This window comes from Sturnira hondurensis, unplaced genomic scaffold (assembly GCF_014824575.4).
Source record: "Sturnira hondurensis isolate 20B ecotype Veracruz unplaced genomic scaffold, ASM1482457v3 Scaffold0015767, whole genome shotgun sequence".
In the NCBI taxonomy this organism is placed as follows: domain Eukaryota; kingdom Metazoa; phylum Chordata; class Mammalia; order Chiroptera; family Phyllostomidae; genus Sturnira; species Sturnira hondurensis.
In genome coordinates, this window is record NW_028088398.1 from 137,006 (window position 1) to 156,176 (window position 19,171).

The 19,171-nt window shown below is 61.0% G+C and overlaps 2 protein-coding genes across 11 annotated transcripts in view; one reads left to right on the forward strand and one right to left on the reverse strand.

Annotated features, from left to right (window-relative positions):
- Positions 1–693, forward strand: part of ARHGEF1 (Rho guanine nucleotide exchange factor 1) — a 17,975-nt gene extending 17,282 nt beyond the window's left edge. For all 6 annotated transcript variants that reach the window (XM_037065463.1, XM_037065464.1, XM_037065466.1 and 3 more), the window contains 2 exons: positions 16–118; positions 362–693. In XM_037065463.1, the coding sequence (XP_036921358.1) occupies positions 16–99 (84 nt within the window). In that variant the 3' untranslated portion in view covers positions 100–118; positions 362–693. The remainder of the gene's footprint in view (positions 1–15; positions 119–361) is intronic.
- Positions 643–18,927, reverse strand: ERFL (ETS repressor factor like). Of its 5 annotated transcripts, none has more exons than XM_037065470.1 (6): positions 18,815–18,927; positions 5,928–6,007; positions 2,937–3,171; positions 2,401–2,596; positions 2,186–2,303; positions 643–1,833 (listed from the first exon to the last, which is right to left on the reverse strand). In XM_037065470.1, the coding sequence occupies exons 1-6, from the start codon at positions 18,829–18,831 to the stop codon at positions 1,385–1,387; spliced, it is 1,095 nt and encodes a 364-aa protein (XP_036921365.1). In that variant the 5' UTR covers positions 18,832–18,927; the 3' UTR covers positions 643–1,384. The 5 variants fall into 5 exon arrangements, with proteins under 5 accessions (XP_036921365.1, XP_036921364.1, XP_036921366.1 ...); XM_037065469.1 differs by having other exon boundaries at positions 2,183–2,303; XM_037065471.1 differs by lacking the exon at positions 18,815–18,927 and adding an exon at positions 7,696–7,722 and having other exon boundaries at positions 2,183–2,303.
- Between the last annotated feature and the right edge of the window lie 244 nt (positions 18,928–19,171).

Below are 19,171 nucleotides of genomic sequence, written 5' to 3' on the forward strand. Positions count from 1 at the left end.
GTGACCCCCAACCAGGAGATGGAGGAGAAGTTTTGTCGCCTGCGACTCGTCCTCTCTCAGCTTGGGGAGAACACTGTCCCACAGCCAGGCTGCACCTGAGGTTCCCTGCCCCAGGCAGGTAGGTGGGGCGCTGGGGGGCCCGCGGACTGCCCAGAGAGGAGAGACCAGAGTCACAGCCCCATCCATCTTTCCCCTCCTGTCTTCATCTTCCTGAGTCTCCCCGGTCCACCTCCCTGCACTCCGTCCCTGTCTCTGTCAGTTTGTTTCTCTGGGCATATTTTTTTTTTTATGTTTTTCTCTCCACCCACCACTTTTCCCATCTCCCCCTCCCCGTCTCCCTTCTTCTCCTGCATCTCCCCAGGCCTCTGCAAGATGGAGAGGATGTGAGGAACACCCACCCGCAACTGCACAGCTGCCACAGCACCTGCCACCCCGAGGGCCCAAGGAGAGGGAGCCAGGCTTCAGGGCCACGTCCGGGGGCCACCTGGGACCACCGCCTCCACCCGGCCTACCGCTGGCCTTCTGCTTGGGGGGCGCAGGACTTCGTTCCCGGGGCACCACAGCAACCCCCATTCCTGGGCTGTCTCAGTATTGTCTGGGGGACCACCCCACCACCTCCCGCCCCCAAGTGCCTTTGCTCTGTTTTTATACCCTGAATTGGAGGTTTATTTTTTAATATATATTATCTAAGGAGAGGCCTGCGTCGTGAAGGGTAGGGTGCTGCAGCTCCCGGCCGGCCGGCCACACTGCCTCTGTGCCCCCCGACTTTCTCCACTTGTTCTCCCTTCCGAGTTCTGACGGCTCTTTCCCAGGCACCCCCACACCCCCTCCCAGCTCCCACCCCCAAGCCCCCATGGTCACCCACAGTCCTTTCTGTTCTTTTATTTTTGTAGTAAACTCTGGAGGTGGCTGTTGGGGGTCGTGGGGAGGGGAGCCCTCCTGGGCGGGGGCTGGGGGCGGGATTATTGCTCTGAGCGCCCTGTCCCAGGGGGCCTGTGTAGAGGGTGTCAGGACTGGGGCCAGCACGGGGGACACACGGCCGCACAAACACAGGTCACAGCACGGGGGGGTGGGGGTGCGGGTGGGGGAGGCTGGGCGCCATATTGCACTTTGGGAGTGGGGCCAGGCGGGGACCCCCTCGAACTGGAGCCTGGGGAGGACACTGGAGGCCATCATGTTCCGTCTCCCCTATGAGGAGGAAGTGAGACCCCCAGCCTGGGGTTGGGGAAGAAGACTAGGGCAGCCATGTGTCTGGCCCTGGATGGGGCCACGGGCTGGTCCCTGGCCTCTGGTGGGACATCAAGGGCAGAGGAGACAGCAGCAGTGGCTGCGTGGACAGTGGCCCTGGTCCCCACCCCTGCGGAATCTGTCACCCCACACTGGCTCAGCTGCTGAGCCCGCCTTTGCCGGCCTTGGCCTTGGGGGGCACAGGGAGGCCTTCTTCGCCCTCGCTGTCAGAGCTGCAGCCGCTGACATCCGTGATCTCCAGCTCCGAGTCGCTGTCCTCCTTCCCTCCTAGCGCAGCCTCTGGACCCCCAGCCCCCGGTAGTGCCAGGCGGGGGGCTGCTGCCAGGCCTGAGGGGCGCTCAGGGCCCAGGCCCTCTCCTGTGGCAGCCAGAAGGGGCGTGGCTGCGGGCCCTCCCCCTGCACCCGTGGAGGGCAGGTGGCCCAGGGAGCTGGCCAGAGGGTTGGGGTAGAAGTGCGGGGGGTAGAGAGAGGGCGGCAGCTTGGGGAAGGGGCCAGCAAGGTATGGGTTAAAGTTCCAGGGGTATTCTGGGAAGGCTCGGCTGTAAGGACCCAGCAGACCAGGGGGCTTGGAATAGCCGGTGGCACCTAGGGGGCAGAGGGGTGCCGTGCATCAGGCTGGGCCACTACGGCTGCCTGCCTGGGCCTTAGTGAAGGGTGCCACCGCCCTACTGCACGGTTCTCCCCACTGTCCCTCCCCCATGAGACTTCCACCACTGTCCCCATCCCTTTAGTGCCCCTGAAAGCCCTTCTCCCAGCCCACCCCCCTTTCCCGCTTCCCTCCCTGCCTCCCTGTGGATCCTTCCCCAGCTTTTAAACCACATAGCAGCCTGCCTGGCCTCCTGCCTAACTGCTGTCTCCTCCCCGGGTCTGCCCCTCCCCTGCCCTCAAACATGTGCAGCACCCTCACCAGCTCCCCTGGAACCCGGGCCCTTACTACCTGAGCCCAGGAATGGGAAAGGGCTGTCCAGGCGCAGTTTGTCCGTCTCAGGGGTGAACAGGGGTGCCCGGGCCCCGGGCTCTCCCAGGCGTGGGGCAGAGAACAGGGTCTGCAGGGTCTGGAGAGGGAGGCGAGGGGGGCGGTGCTGCTCAGACTGGCCGCCCCCTCCCGAGGACCTCAGTGCCCCCTCCTGGGACCTCAGCCTCCTGACTCACCTCGGGGGTGAGGGGAGGAGCATCTGGCCCTGGGGCACCCGCAAAGGGGCCAGGGGTCAGCAAAAGCGGGGAGCCCGTGGTGGCTGCCGCCACGTCCAACAGTGGGTAATTGACAAGCACGACTTTGCTGAAGTTGAACTTGTAGGTGAACCTCTTCCCTTTGGTCTTGTGGAGGATCCGCTTGTTGTAGTAGTAGCTGTGGGGAGAGGGGGAAGGGAGGTGGAGGGGGGTCCCTGGGCCCATGCTGGGTGCCAGTCACAGAGCACAACTGGGGAGAAAGGCGCTCAGGAGTCCCTGACCAAGGTCCCAGGGCAAGGAAGAGGTGCGGCAGGGGCTGGGGTCTGGCCTGTGCGGCTCCCACACCCAGAACGTGGGCCCTTTCTCCCGGCCTGCCTTCCACTCAAGGAAGAACTTAGACCGCAGAGACCCTGGGTGTGATCTACTGGGATTCTGCCCCGGACGTTCGGGAAAAGCTCCCAGGGTCGGGGGTCCAGGGGACCAGAGGGGAGACGGGAGGAGGCCCCGGCCCTCCTTACCGCAGGGCCCGGCTCAGCTTGTCATAGTTCATGTGGGGCTTGCATTTGCGGATGCCCCAGAGCCGGGCCACCTCGTCGGGGTCCTTGATGACGAATTCCCCGTAGTCCCCCTGCCAGGCGATGACACCCTGGTACTCCTCCTTCTGCAGCAGCTCCAGGATGAAGTGCCACAGCTGGATCTGCCTCGAGCCAGGAGACGACTCGGGCTTGTAGGCCCAATCCGGGAAGGCAAAGCCTGGGGACGGGAGGCAGGGGAGTGGCCCCTGCTTGGAACCTGGGAGGCAGCCAACCCTCCCTGGCTCCTGGCCTCTGATGAGCAGCTGCCCGGCCTCAGCATCTTGAGGGACCTGATTCCCCAGTCTCCATACCCGGCTTGCTGTCTAGTCCCCAGATTGTGCCCACAGTGGAAGAGAACTCGGCATCGGGTCCCTATCTTGGCACAACTCTCCCAGGTTCAGTGTCCTGGGGTGGAGGGTAGGAGGCACCAGCTTGCAGCATCCTTGACTGGGGAGAAGCTGGGAAGGGCCGGCTTGCGGGGCGGGCACCCCCTGACACACAGCATGAGCCCTACTCTACCACGCACCCACCCTCTTGCCCCAGAGGTCTCTGGTCTCTTCTGCATTCCGAGCAGCCCAGGTTCTTGCCGTCCCCCCTCCTCCCTGGCCCACCTCCCTGCTCCATCTCTCCCCAAAGCTCCATGCCCCCCAGCCCCACCCTAGCACATCCAGGCTGGGCCTGTGTGCACAGGTCTCCACATGTGTCATGTATGCATGCCTTTCACACCCCTGTGCCCCTCCCTGCATCCACACTGTGGGTCTGATGGTGGTGTGTCTGCAGACACACACAGCACACAGCATGCCACACACATGCCCACTCGCCCTCCAAGGACACCAGCTACACCCTGCTACACACGTGCCCCAGACTGGCACACGGCTGCTGGGGCACAACCCAGCACAATGTGCCAAGGAGACAGGCGTGCCAGACGCCCAACATCGCACATGCATCCCACACACAGTCACACGAGCTCCTCAGGCCCCTCACAACTGGGGCTCACAACAAGAAACACGCAGGACCCCAGAGCCCCAAATAAGATAGTGTGGTGGAGATCGTGAGTCAGCATCAAGACACACAGATCGACCTGGCTGACAGACACACACAGGGCGACACCAACCTACCCACACGCTGAGCACCCACAGCTCACTCAGCATCACACATGTCACACCCAGATGGCACCCTGCACTCCGTGGTCTGAATGCGCCCAGACGCTGGGGGGAAATGGGATGTGCTCGCCCACCCCGAAACCTCACCACCCAGAAGGCCCCAGGCCCTGGGTTCCACCTCCGTGCTCACTCCTGGGCTGCACCCTCTGTCCCCTTCCTGTTCCTGAGACCCCAGGCCCTGGCACTGAATGGGAAGGCAGGGCTGGCCTACAACGAGCAGAGAGCCATGCAAGAAAGGGAGGTTAAGCAAAGGAGCCAATGTTGCACAGGGGGCCCAGCCTGTACCCACTTGCTCTGACACCCACCTCCCCCCCCCCCCCGAGCAGTTCCTTGCCCTCTCTGGCTTATGATGATTTCAGGGGAGGGAGGCAAGGGTGAGCACGGTCGGCCCCGGGCTGCCTGGTGTGTAAGTGTGGGCACTAATGCTGCCAGCCTGAGGCTGGGGAAGGCTAGGTGGTCCTTCCCCGGAGGGGAGAGTTTTCTCCCGGCTCCATTTCGGTCTCTCTCACCTCAGACCACAGGGCTCCATCAACATGCGAGCTCTGGCCCATTTGACACCTGGAGCACATCCCACCACAGACACACCCACACGACCCGAAGACGACAACGCAGACACACAACCCCACCCAGAAACACCTCCTGTCCTCAAACGCGTTGTGCCTGCTAAGACAACTAGAGAGAGGGCCCACAATGTCAACACAAAGATGCACATTGTGACAGGTAGCCTCCAGTACCCAGTCACACTCAGTGACACAGAGATGCAGGGAACCCCCCACACACACCCCAACGCAGACACAGCCCCCAACACAGAGGCCCGGGGGCCACCCACCCTCACAGTGCCAAGACACCCACTGGCAATGCCGTACACCATGCAACAACAGACCTGTACGGATCAGGCGGAGGGTCTTCACGCCGTTGCAGCAGGCGTGCATTCAGCGAGCTGGGGACAGCCCCCCAATCCTCAAACAGACACATTGCACGTCCCAAAGAGACATGGCACGCCCAACCAAGACTCACTCCGACAGCTTCAGCTGCGCACGTACAAGTGAGCACACCAGCTTGCACATGCAGATATGCTCGCCCAGTGTGACTCCTTCTTTCAGAAACACTCAAGTGTGACCCAGGGACACACTCTGCGGCCCCAAATAGCCAGGCACAGAGTCTCAGTCTCCACAAACACACACAAGTGCACACACACACACAGCCTGTCTGTAGGGGCGTGTGACTTGGGTTCAAATGCACAGCCAAGCCAGTCTTACTGTCCACATCCCCAGCTCTGAGCATCCACTTCTGGGCAAGCCACCGTCGCTCCCAGGCTCTGGCTGGCTGGGCCGTGTCTCCCAGTCCCCCTCCCCGGATAGTCCCATCTGTCCATTTGTCCCCCAGCACCCGGCCTAGTGCCCACTCTGGTCCCAGTCCCTGCTCCATCAGTGCCTGCTGGTCTCCAGACACCCGGCACCTCTCTGCCTGCAGGGCCCATGACAGCAGGCTGAGGTGTGCAGGGCAGGCACCTAGGACCTCAGAAGCCTCAGTCCTTGTTCCTCCCCAACCTCAGTTCCTCACCTCCTCTCCGAAAGACCCTCCCACCCCAGTGGGCAGGTGGCAGGGACATCGGGCTGTGAAGTTTTTAGCCAAGTTTTTCATTAAGGAATTGGATTCGGGGGACCCTGACGGAGACCCGGAAGGTGGAGGAAGGAGAGTCTGAGATCAGAAAAGGAGGAGCTGCTGGGAAGGCCCGAGGGCTGGGGGTGGGAGGGTCCAGGCCAGTTACCGGGGGTCCAGAGAGCCGGCAGGGCAGGCGGGGCGAAGAGAAGGTCGGAGACGCAGCTGCAGTCCATGGTGGAGCCGGCCCTGCAGAGAGGCCGGGACAGACACGCAGGGACAGGACGGGAACAGGCGGGAGAGACAGACAGGGGTCAACACCAAGGCCCTGCCCAGCCTGACGCTGGCCACCCTTTCCCCACCACATTCTGCCTGGGCACCCTTGTGCTGGTCCCTTTCCCTGCCCTGTGCCAAGGATCCTTCCCCCAGGCTGCGCCGCCCCTTACTCCGTGCCTGGATCACTAAGCACCAGGGTGCTCCCAGCCTCCATTCTCGCTCCTTGCCCCTCTCTCTTGCTCACTCACACTCGCTGGCTCTCCAACGGCCCGCCCCGCACCGTCCCTGCCGCTGTCTGCTGTCTCTCCGTCCCCTTCTGGTGCCCGACCTCTCCTTATGTGCGTCTCTGGTCTCCCTCTGTCTCTGCCTGTGGCTGCCTCAGCTTTATCTCACTCTGAACCTCGGCCCCCTCGGGGTCCCCCGGCTGACCCCCAGCTGTTTCGTCCAGCCCCACGAAGAAGCCCCGCGCTGGCATCTGCCTGCCCCCAGCTGGCCGAATTGGGTGCCCGCCCAACGGGCTGGGAGGGGACAGGCCCAGCCCTGCCCTCCGCCTACCTATCAGCAGAGCGGCCCCCAGCGCCCGCACGGGCACTCCCACAGACACCCGTCCCTCCACCCGCCCGCACACCCGGCCACTCCACCGGCATCTCTTCCCCAAACACCTCTCTCCCCTCAGACCCGCCTCCCCCCTCACACACCCCTGCCCCCCACCATGCCTCCTCGCAGACCCCGACTCCCTCAGGTGCTTCTCCCTCTAAGACACCCCACTCCTCCTTGCCCCCCTCTCTGAACCTTCCCCCTTTCCAACAGCCCTCCCCCTCAGGTACCCCACCACCCTGGGGCCCTCCCCTCAGGTACTTCAGCCCGCATACTCTTAAATGCACAATTCCACTCAGACTCCCCGCTGCTCCCCAAAGGCCCCCATGCCCTTCAGAATCCCAGTCACTCTGCTCCCCCCAAAACCCCACCCACCTCACCCCCTGGACACCAAACGAGCCTTGTCAGATAGCCCATTCCCCCCATAGACGTCTCCCATCTCCCACAGCCCCCCTCACCCCAACCCCCATGGTGGTCTACTGACACCCGCCTACACAGTTGCTTCCAGTTCAAGCCCCTCTGGGGGCCCTGCCCGCCCCACCTCGTCCGCCCCCACAGGGTCTGCCTCTGTTTCCAGCCCCATCCGCCCAACTTTCTCCGCTGGTCTCCCTCCCCCTCCCTCTCTGTCTCTCTCTCCTTACTCGGGTGTTTCTTCCCCTTCTCTGTCTCCTCCCACCATCTCTCCCATTTTTCTGTCTCTCTTCTCTTTCCTTGTCTCCCCCCAACCTGGGGTGTCTCTGTCCCCATCACTGTGACCTTCTGCCCCTCGGCATCTGCCTCTGTCTCCCTCCCTCCACCACTGGACCCCTCTTCCCATTTCTCTGTCCTCCACTTGCGCCCCATCTCTTCTCCACGTCTGTCCCCCGTCCCCGTGTCTCTCACTCCCTGTCTCCCCAGTTCTTCCATCTCAGTCTCTCTCGCTGCCTCTCGCTCAGTCTCTTTCCCTCCTTCTCTCTGCGTCTCGGTAACTCTCCCGTCTCTGGGTCTCTGCCCCCACCCAGCCCTTGTCTCTCTCTCTCCCTCCCCTCTGACTCCCGTCTCTTTCCTTCACCCCGACTCCGCACCTCTCCCCGTCCACCTCTCCCACCTCCCCAGCGCTGTATGCCTCTCTGGGTCCCCTCCCTCCTCCCCCCAGCCCCCCCCCCATTGGCCCCTCTCATTTCCGTGTTGGTTTTGATTTCTCTTCCCGACGCTTTCAACTCCCCGCCGCCTCCTCCGGACACGTTATAACGAGGAGCCGTGGGATCGGCGCTCCAGGCCCTGCTCCCACGCTCCCCCGCCGTCTCTCGCGCGCGTCTCTGCCATCTCGCGGTCTCTGCCTGCCACTCCTCTCATCTCTGTCTCCCGCCTCGGCCCTGTCAGACCCACCCCGCCGGGACGGGGTCCCTGTGCCCCCCTCTCGTTTTTGTCCCCTTCCCTGCGTCCGTTGCCCTGATCGTCCTGGTTCGAAGCCCCGTCTCCTTTCCCGTGCCTCTGGGTCCCTGTGTGTCTCTCTCTGCGTCACGGTCCCCCCAGTCCCTGTGTCCCCGCATCGCTCCGCTTCTGTGGCTCTGGTCTCCCTGTCTCTCTGTCCTGTCTCCCGCTGTCTCCGGGTCTCTCCTTCCATCCCAGTGCCCATCTCTCGGGGCCCCTTTGATCTCGCCCTGCCCCTGGCGCCCCCCTGGCCCCATTGATCACTGATCGACCGAAGGAAGCAAGTGGGGCCTGCGGGGGCCAGGGCTGCAGGGCAGTCAGGGGTCCGGTAGGACAGCAGCACGGACAGGCGGACAGACGGACAGCCCCAGCCAGGGTGGCTGTGGAGGGGAAGCTGCTGCACCCCCTGCAGCTCCCCACCGGCCTGCGCTGTGCGGATGGGGACTCCGGGCGAGCTTTAATTTTTAATTTTATTTTGCTTCCTCCATCCCCCCTTGCCCCCCATCTCCACTGCCTGCAGCCATGGCACTGAATGTGTGTGTGCGTGTGCGTGTGCACGCGGCAGTGTGGAGAGGGGCTAGGCAGGCCCAGGCTGCCTCCCTGCTCTCCCTGCCAAGCAGACACACAGACCCACACCGCAACCCAGGCACACACACCACACTGTCACACAACACACCTCACAGACCTGTGTCACCAAAGTGAAGCACACCTCTCTTCACAGACACATGTAAGCAAACTGACACACACTGCACCTTCACACACAACACACCTCACAGACACGTGTAAGCAAACTGACACACACTGCACCTTCACACACAACACACCTCACAGACACATGTCAGCAAGCGGACACACACCACACCGTCACACAGCACATTTCACAGATCTGTGTCAACAAACTGACACACCACACTGTCATACCACACACCTCACAGACCTATCTCAACAAAGCAACACACACCAAACCTTCACACACAGAACACCTCATAGACACATATCAGCAAAGTGACACACACCACACCATCACACACAGCACACATCACTGACCCACGTGAGCCAACTTACACACACCATACCAACACACAACACACCTCACACACCCATGTCAGCCAACTGACACACACCACACTGTCACACAACACACCTCAGACACATATAAGCAAAGCACCACACACCATACCATCACACAAAACACACCTCACAGACATATGTCAGCAAAGTGGCACACACCACACCATCACACAACACACCTCACAGACACATGTCAGCAAACTGAGACACACCACACTGTCACACAACACACCTCACAGACCTATGTCACCAAAGCAACATGCACCAAACCTTCACACACAGCACACTTCACAGACACGTGTAAGCAAACCGACACACACCACACCATCACACACAGCACACATCACAGATACATATCAGCAAACTGAGATACACCACACTGTCACACAACACACCTCACAGACCTATGTCAACAAAGCAACACACACCAAACCTTCCCACACAGCACACTTCACAGACACATGTCGGCAAACTGACACACACCACACTGTCACACACAATACAATACACAGATATGTGATGCATGTGTCAACAAAACCTTATGCACAAAGAATTTACAACCAACACACATCGCATAGACTCACAGAGCAACTCAGGGACAAATACCGCCATGTCAAACATGACACAGACATGTGTGCCGAAACAGTCACACACATCATGACGGTCACACAAACACATCATGATCAGATATTTGCACAAACGAGAACACACAATTGTACACAGATACACATACAAGAGAAATGTTCGTTCAGTCCCACACATAAACAAAGACCCCAAAACACAAAGCACAGACACGCTCTAACAGACACAATCACACACCAAGGTTTATAGTCAATGCGGATACACAACCACAATGCCACACAGAGGCAGAGCGGCGATCAGGCAGCCAGTCCCACACAATGACACAAAAGCAGCGAGTTACCCAGACAAGCATGAGAGTCCCTGCGTGCACATGTGCTGCGTCATGCATAGGGACAGAGACGCACACTCACACGTGCACACGGACCGGTCTGATCATTGGCACACTCAGACTCACAGGCCCTCTGAGTGAGGGGCTGTGTGGGGACTGGGGTGGACACTCAGAGGGAAGCCCACCTGGGGCCCTGCCGGTCCTGCACCACCTGCCAGCTGTCTGCCTGTCCGCCCACCCACCCACCCTTCTCCAGCAGGTATCTGTGTGTGCGTACATGTGTGTAAGGTGTGCCACTGTCTCAGGCACGCTTCTAGTGCTGTCTCTTCAGAGACAGGTCTTCTGGCCTCTCACAGGCCCCGCTGGGTGTCAGTGTCTCTGCCTCTGTCTGTCTGTCTCTCTCACTGAGGGTCTTGTGGCTCCATCTCTCTGTCTGCCTCTCTCTCCAAATATCTTTCCAGGGGTCTCCATCTCTTGTCTCTGTCTCTGGGCGTCTCTGTCTCTCTCTGTCCCTGTGTGTCTCTCCGCCTCTTCTCTTCACCGCCCATCCCTGGGGCCCCCCAGGCTGGGGTTTAACCAGTTGTTTTGATTTCTCTAAGCTGCTCCGGCCGCCTCGGGAGCTGCCTCGGGCCTCACCCACCCCCCCACCCAGCCCCTTCATCCCTCACCCAGTCCCCCCAGCTCCCCTTAACACAATCTGCACAAGTGGAATGAAAATTGATTTTTTTTTTAAATTTCATATCTTCTCCGGGGCTCTGTCTAAAGAGGAGAGAGATGCGGCCCGAGACCCTGCTCCCTCCGCCGCCCTGACACGCACACACCGACAGGCACACACACACACACACCCTGACAGGCTGCCTGCACCCGCCCAGGGAACACCCCCCCAGGACACACACCACGCAGGGCACATCCGTGCGCACACACAGTGCAGACACACGGCAGACCCCCGCACACTCCCTCTTGAGACACCCACCGCGGGGCCCACTTCCCACACCACACACAGCCAGGCTGTGTGCTGTCACACACAATACGGGTGTGTGCTGACATGCACACCTGTCCTCTAGATTACGTCCACGTCTGCATGCACGCAAACACTGGCACAGGGACTGTCCCACCACAGGCACTGAGGGGACCCAGGAAGACAGGTTCAGGAGGGTGACGGGGACCCCCCTGCCAGGACTTGCCCCACCCCTGAGGTCACCCCCACTCCTTCCTCTGCCCACACCAACCAAATGCCCTGTCCTGACCCTGGGTCAGGGTGCATCTGCGCCTGGACAGCATGCACATGCGTGTGCGCACCCATACCCACCTCCCTATGCCTCTGAAGGCTGCACACTGTCCTCCCCACTGGGGCACACAGAACACACACACAGGCACCAGGCACATGCCGACATTCACATGTCATCACAAGAGACACAGCCCCCCACATCATAGGGCACAGCTCACGCAAGGAGCACACACACCTCACACAGTCACACAACCACACACAGCCCCAGCAGTCTTAGGGCTGGTCACACGCAGTGTCATTCACTCAGCTCTTATGAACTGGCACACTCCTCGTCCAGCCTGTGACAGCTTGCTCCCCCAAAGGATGCCACACATGCACAGGCACACACACAAAGCATTGTTCACGCCTGACCCCAGACTCAGGCACATGCCCACAGGCTCACACACACAACAGACCCCTTAACACAGACGCACTCCCACACAAGCTCACACAGCCAGTCTCTGAGGCAGATTTGGGGGCATTTTTGTGACCTTTTCCCACAGTCGTTCTTCCCCCAGCAGCTGGGCCCCTGGGGTCCTACCAGGAGGCACTCGCTCAGTCCTTCCGCCCTGTCTCCCTTGGCCCTCAGAGAAGTGGGCTGTCCTGTGCTGGCTCTCGGACATGCCACACGCCACACACCACATGGCACCCAACCTGGGAAGTCCAGACCCGGCACAGCTCCAGAGCTCGGACACTCACACTGGCCTCTGCGTGGAAGTCACACCCGTGCTCTCGAACACAACACACGTGGCTTTGCCTGGGCACCTGGACTGAGTCACCTGCATCCAGGAATGCACACGCCTCCACAAATCACGCTCACACCTGCTGTGACACAAGTCGCACAGTCACAGGAAGAGACAGCCAAAACGTCCCCGTACACATTCATAGTGTCACACACAGTCACCAAAGCTTACACACACAGGCACGCGTGCACACGCACACGGCAACTTCCGCCGAAGCGGCATTATGTGTGACAGACGGAGGGACGGTTTGCAGACAGACAATGGGGCACAGGCCCCCAGGCCCGGGGAAGGCGTCGGAGACGCTGGCTGGCTTGGGGTGGTGAGGAGGCACCGAGCCAAGGCAGGGATGGAGACCTCACAGCACCCTCCCTGGGTCTCTCCCTCTCGCGGGCATCTCTGTCTGGGGCCGTGCATCTCTCTGGGTCTCTGTCTCTCTCCCTGCGTCCCAGTCTCTGCACGGACGTCCCTGGGGCTGCGGCCAGCATACAGAATGGTGTCCGTGGCGGGGGGGTGGCAAGAGAGCGTCCCCAGGGAGGTGGGAGCAGAGCCGCAGTGCCACGCACCCCGCCTACCAAACAGCACTGGGAGAGGGAGGAGCAGGCGGAACCGCTATGCGGGCCCAGAGCTCAGGCTGCTCCCCTCACCCCTGCAGGGGGGGCCCTGCCCCTCCCTTCAGAGACCCAGAGAGATGGAAGAAGTGCTGGGGTGGGAGGGGAGACAGAGGGAGAGACACCCAGAGAAGGGCAGAGACAGAGAGAGGGAGAGAGAGAGGGAGACAGAGGTCGGGGGTCCAAGTCAGAGAAACCCGGAAAAGGCGAGTGAGTCAGGCTTGACCAAGTGAATTAAAGAGCTGGAGGTTAAGGGGAGAGAGCTGCTGGAGGAAAGACCCCGGGTCAGGGAGGAAGGAGAGGAGGGGGCAGAGATGCGGAAAATTGAGGGATTAGGGCAGAGTTGCAGGAGTGGGTGGGGGGAAGCTGCAGCCAAAGGGCAGAGGCGGGAGGGACAGGAAAGGCCCAAGAGTCTGGGGTGCAGGCCGCGGGCCCTGTGAGCTCAGGGCTGCGGAGATACCGGCCTCGGCCCTTCAGCAGTGCGAGGGGGTCAGCTCAGGGCTCCAAATCCCTCCCCTCCCCCTCCTCACCTCCCCCTGGGCCTATCCCCACACCCTAACCTGCCTCACCCTGAACCCCAACCTCCCCCCAATGCAAGTTAGCCCTCAATTCCAGCTCTCACCCCTCTTGACATCCCCAAACCCCAGGCCCACCAGGCTGCCTCAGCTGGACCTTCTGGCCCGCAAGCCCTCCACCTGAGAGACAATGACAGACAGGAGCTGGCCGGAATGGCCAAGGGGCAGGGCGCTGTGTGTCCTGTTCATGGGGCTCGGTGCCAAGTATGTGCTCAGGGAAAAAATGTTTAAATGGAATTCAGATGAAGCAGAGCAAGGCAGGGAAACGGAGACAGAGAGCCGGTGAGTCAAAGGGACGGGAAGCCGGAGAACAAGGGACAGAAACGGAGGTGGAGCAGCAAAACAGAGGGTGAGGGGTCAGAGGGACAAGGGTGGAGAGAGAAGTGGAGCGGTAGGTGGCAGGGGCGCAGGGCAGTGGGGGACTGAGACACAGAAACAGAGAGGAACAGGGAATGAGATGATGAGGAAACGGGCTCCGAAACAGTGGGGAAGTGGGTGACCGCGGGTCAGAGAAAATGAGGAACAGGCACACTGGGTCAAAGGCCCAGGAAGGCAAACATGAGGGGCAACGTGGGGCAGTGAGGGGGACAGAGACCCGGGGACAGGGACACCGAGGGCAGAGAGCAGGGCCAGAGCACCTGGCAGGGCCCGGGGTGGGGTCGGGCCGGCTGGAGCTGGGTGCCGGGGCTGAGGAAAATCCCCCAGGGCTGGAGAAGGGCTGGGGTCCCACAGGCTCGGGGAGGCTCAGGGCTCCAGGGGCAGCGCGCGGTGCTAATTCAGCGCCATCGATCAGACGGGATGAGAGCAATAAATTATTGTGACAAGATGCAATCCTGGCCCGCGCACTGCCGCCGAGCGGATCGATCCCTGTCCCCAGCCCCACACTGGTCCCATGCCCAGGCCTCGGCCGGGACGCCTCTGCCCACCTCTCTCTCCATTTCCCCCACCGCACACAAGCTCACCGACAGCCTGGTGGGGCTGCGGCCTCCCCGGGAAGATCAGGAACAGAGAAGGACCCTGGGACAGATCAGCCCCTATCTGTCCCAGGTCCTCTCACTGCCCTCCGCACCCATCGTCACCACAACCTGGGCGGCGGCAACTGTCATGACGCCCATTCCTCAGGTGTGGAAACTGAGGCCAAAGTTTCACAGGGGTGAATGTCAATGCCTGGACTCAAATGGGGGTCAGTATGCCTTCAAGCCCCCCAACATCTGCACTGTCAGAGAAGAGAGCAAAGGACAGAGAAGAGGAGGGAGGACACAGACACCTCTGTCAGCGCGCAGTGAGACAGCGCACAGGACCCAGAAACAGAGTCAGAGAGTGATAAAGAGACACGACGAGACACGGAGACACTGAGAAAGAGCCAGAAATGGGGAGACAGAGAGCTCAGGAGGGAGGAAAGGACGGAGAAAGAGACACGGAAAAGAAGACTCAACTCAGAGACAGGCAGAGGAGGAGACGGCAGAGGGAGACAGGACAGGAGCAAAGGCCGGACAGGCACACAGGAAACATGAGCAGGTCCAGAGGCGCCTGTGGGGATGGTAATTCCGTAAACCAAGGTGTGTCTGGGGAGACAGGCAGGTGGCTGTGCTGGCTCCTGGAGGCTGCAGGGGGGGTGGGGTGGGCAGGGTGGCGATGGGAGTGAGAATTCAGCTGACAAGCTTGGCTGGGAGTCAGTGTCAGAGAGTGACAGGTGTTAAGACAGGAAGGTGGGCGTGTCCGAGGGCAGGAGGGGAGAGTAGAATATGAGGTTGGGGTGTTGGAGAGCTGGCAGGTGATGGAGAAGCAAGTGTGGCCCCAGTGACCACGGGACAGAGAGTCTTCGAAGGAAGTAGGAGGCAGGGACACCAGAATGACTTTAGTCGGATGGCCTCCGTTTGTCTCAAATGTCCACTATCTACCAGTTTCTGAGACCTTAAAGAAATGACTCCACTTCTCTGGGCTCCATTTCCTCCTCTGTAAAATGGGGGTAAGAGGGAGCGCCAGCCTCCTATGGGTCTCCTGAGGATGAAATGAGACGATGGATAAGAAGAATCCAGAACAGTGCCTGTCGCAGAGACAGGTGCAATAAGTGGGAGCTGGGAAGGTGTGCTGCTCAAGGGGGGGCCGTGGGCCAGCAGCAGCGGAACCCCCTGGAGGCCATCAGGAACGCAGGGCCTCAGGCTGCCCCAGACCTGCGGCAGCAGAACCTGTGGGGGGAGGCCCGGGGCCTCTGTGCTCCAACAAGCCCCCACCCCAGGGGTTTCCGGTGCAGGCTGCAGTCTGAGAACCTCGGACCTGAGGGATTCTGCATGACGCAGCGAGCAGGTGTGCGGACGGCTGGGAACAGATGTGACGTCTGCAACAAACGCTACAGGTGTTACTTATGCTCTCCAAAAAGGCATTCCTGAATCCTTCGGGAGATAGACGGCTGGGGGCGTGTTCCGTGAAAAGAGACAGGTGTTTCCAGAGGGGAGCAGGCTGGAGACAGCTGTGAGGGATCTGAAGGTCTATCTCTCAAGGTGTGGAGGTGACGGGTTGCATGAACAGGTAGTGAGGACAAGCGGAGCAGAGACCAGGTGTTCCTGGGTGCACAATGTTTGAAAAAGCTACGACGAGATGAGGGTTACATGGATGTTGAAGGGGAGGAGGAGCACGGAGGGGACCCAGTACTGGGAGTCAGGTGGGCGTCCGTGGGGCAGGAGTGTGGCCAGGAGTAGCTGACCCCTTCGGGGGTAGGATAGGAGGGCCAGGATGACCGAGACTGAGCTGAAGACTAGCGAAACAGAGAACGAGAGAGATTAAGGTGGGCAGTGTGGAGTTCCCAGGACTTGTTTGCTGAAGAAATGAATGAACATAGTACCAGGACAGCTGAGGATGTTGAGGTAGAAACAGGTCAGGCACAGGCAGGTGCGTGGAGATACTGGTGTGACCTTGTGCAGCAAGAAAAAGGAAGTGGAAAGCACGGGATGTTAGGTGTGCAGAGAAAGAAGGGAAGTGGACGGAGAGTACAGGAAGGGTAGGGGCAGGGAAGTCGGCACGCAGGGGAGGCAGACACCTATGCCCCAGCACAGATTCGCTGCCCTGCCCAAACCTGTGCATGTGTGAAGTGGTGCTGCGTTTTTGTGTCTGTTTTGAGACAGACAGGCAGAGACAGAGACAGGGGGGAGCCGGATACACAGTGAGCAGCAAGTATGCATGTGGGACAGGTGTGACTTTTGGAGGACAAGGGCTTGTAAGAGACCTTATGGCAGGAGAGAGCCATGAGGAAGAAGGACACACGTGGCACCCAAGGACCAAGGCGTGTGTGAGCACTCAGCTGGCGTTGGCTGCGGAGGCAGGTGACCCTGGCACACGTGTGGACTGGGATGAGTCACCCGAAATGACAAGGGGGGAAGACAGGTACGGCGGAATGAAGTTGCAAGTAGGTGTGATTATGTACAACGATGGGAGATGAAGTCCTCGGGAACTAGGTCCGGGCAGAGAGAGTGGTATGAGGCAGGTGTGTTCCTAGGTGGCACATGTGTGGGAAGTGCTTCTGGAAGGACAGGTGAGAGGGTGGACACCCTTAACTCTGCCAGGGCGCAGTGTGGCTGAGAGCCAGGAGCGTGGGACAGGACAGGTGTTATCTGAGGACAGAGTAGGAGGGCGCACGTGCAGTGTGAGTGCTTCTGTGCGAAGGAAGGGGCCTGTGTGTGTGCGCGTGTGTGCACATGTGTGACTCTGCGGTACGCAGGTACTGCTTGAGGGGATACAGATGTGAAGAAACACGAGTGTGTGAAGAACAAGTGTATTCCCAGTTTTAGAGGACAGGTGGGATGGTGCAGGTGCCAGTAGCAAGGGGACAGAGGAGAGGAGATAGATGCAGGGACTCAGGTGGAAAGGGCAAATTTTGGAGAGCAGGTGTAACCTGGAGAGGCAGGTAGGAGATGCTCAGGTGTGAGAGATCACGGGTTTCTTCAGGGAAGGTTTCAAGGGGGCAGGTGTTACCTGGAGGCAGCAGGTAAGAGGAGGGGGTGAGAACTATGGGGGCTGATGAAGAAAACAGATGCAGAGGACAGATGTCACCTGCAAGGGGCAGGTACAAGAAGACAAATGTTACCTGGAGGCCCAGATGTGGGCAGCTGAAAGGAACACGGTGTGGCAGATGTGTCGCTAGACAAGTGTGGATAAAGGTGTTACCTGAGGCCACAGGTGTGTGTGCCATGACTCTTCCCGGCGGTTTGCTGCCTGGGTGTCACTCACTCCCCGCCCCTCCCCAGAGGTCAGTTCTGGCTCTGCGATCCCTCCCGTGGTTCCAGTCCTCAGACGGGCACACAGTTAGTTCTGGGCTCCTCGAGGCTGGGCCTGCCGGGCGGCGGTGCTCCTGAGGCTGCTTGGCGATGCGGAGCGCGTCTGGGCCTCGGCCGGCCGGCAGGGCGGGGGAAACGGGAGGGGGGGCCGTTTAGCCGTGATAGATCCGCGCGCCGCTTGTCTCTTAATCTCCGGAGCGACCGATCGATTCGCTATTTCCCTTTGTTGCCAGAAAATTCGATCCTGGGCCTGGAATTAGGTCCCCGGCTTAATCTGAGCGGAAACCAGCGAGGGGGAGACAGAGACAGAGGTGCTGGGAGAGACAGAGACAGAGAGACCGTGAGAGACCCAGAGGCAGAAACAGAGAGACAGAGAGATGCTGAGAAAGATGCAGAGGGAGAGAGGCCAGCAGCTTCTGAGAATCCAAGAGTTGGACCCAAAGAAATAGAGGGGCTACAAGAGATGGAAGAGACGGATGCTGGGAGGGTGAGAGCGGACGCAGAGAGGCTGGGAGAGACAGAGACACAGCGGGAGAGAGGCCGCCGGGGAGAGGGGGCAGAGGGCTCAGCATGGCCCTGTGCCAAGAGTGGAGTCACTGGGACAGAAAAGGTGTGTGGCGCAGCAAGCCACCTGACCCCAGAAGGGCAGGCCAGCGCCCCCGCCCCGAACTGTGCAGACCCCAAAATGGGCCCAATTGTCTTTCCCACAGCCCCGTTGACCCCCTCACACCAAATACCCAGATCCAAATGTGAGGCCCCTCAGCCTTGAACTCGAGCTCCAGATAGAGACCTCCCAGCCCCCCCCCAATCCAGCCCCCACGCCGACCCAGCCCCGAATATCCACACACCCATTCCTGACCCCCAGCCCCAAACAGTCAGCTCTCAACCCCAAATACCCAGTGTCCTGGCTCTGTGCGCCCAGGTCCCAAATTTCAAGCCCTCAGCCCTGGCCTCTAAACCCCACGAGGACTCTTGCCAAACGTCCAGACTCACCCTCAGGTCGGCCCGCCAGCCCCATTCCCAAATATTCAGACCCAGTCTCTCGCACACTCTCACAGATTTCCTGGCCCCGGAGCCTGATCCCTATCCCGGCCCCCTGCCCGGAGGGCACACCCCCAGCTCTTTCCCCCATCCCCCGCCCCCAGGGATGAGCGAAGCCCCACCCGTCCCCACTGCTCGGGCCGCGACCCCACCGCCTCCCCACCTCGGGCTCCCGCGGCCCAGCTCCGGAGGTCCCCCGGGAGCGCTCCGGCGCCCCGGCCCCCGCCCCGGGCAGGAATCCCCGCCCCCCATCCCCGCCCCTGCGCGTCCCGCCGCTCACTCACTTGCCGGGTTTGCGCATCCGCCCCGGTCCGGAGAGAAGTGTTTAAAGTTCGGGTCCCGCAGCCATGGCACCGCGGCGTCCTGGGGAGGAGGAACCGGGGCGAGGACGGGGCGCGGGAGGCGCGGGGAGCCCCAGGGACGGGGGCGCAGCGAGAGGGGGCCTAGAGCGAGAGCCACTGAGAGACCGGGACGGAGGGAGACCCCACACCGAGAGACAGCAGAGACGGGGCGGAGCAGAGACCGGGAGACGCAGAGAGACGCGCAACAGAGACGCGCAGGAAAGACGGAGGCGCGGGAAGCTGGGGCCGGGGCTCCGGGCGGCGGCGGTGCCACCGCGAGCGGGGCGCGGGGCCGGACGG

Excerpts from the sequence above, each read along its gene's own strand:
- ERFL (XM_037065469.1), bottom strand. Across the intron at positions 3,172-5,927 it reads GCCGGCTCTCTGGACCCCCG|GCTTTGCCTTCCCGGATTGG; the intron begins GTAACTGGCCTG and ends TCCCGTCCCCAG. Across the intron at positions 1,834-2,182 it reads CCCATTCCTGGGCTCAGGTA|GTGCCACCGGCTATTCCAAG; the intron begins GTAAGGGCCCGG and ends TCTGCCCCCTAG.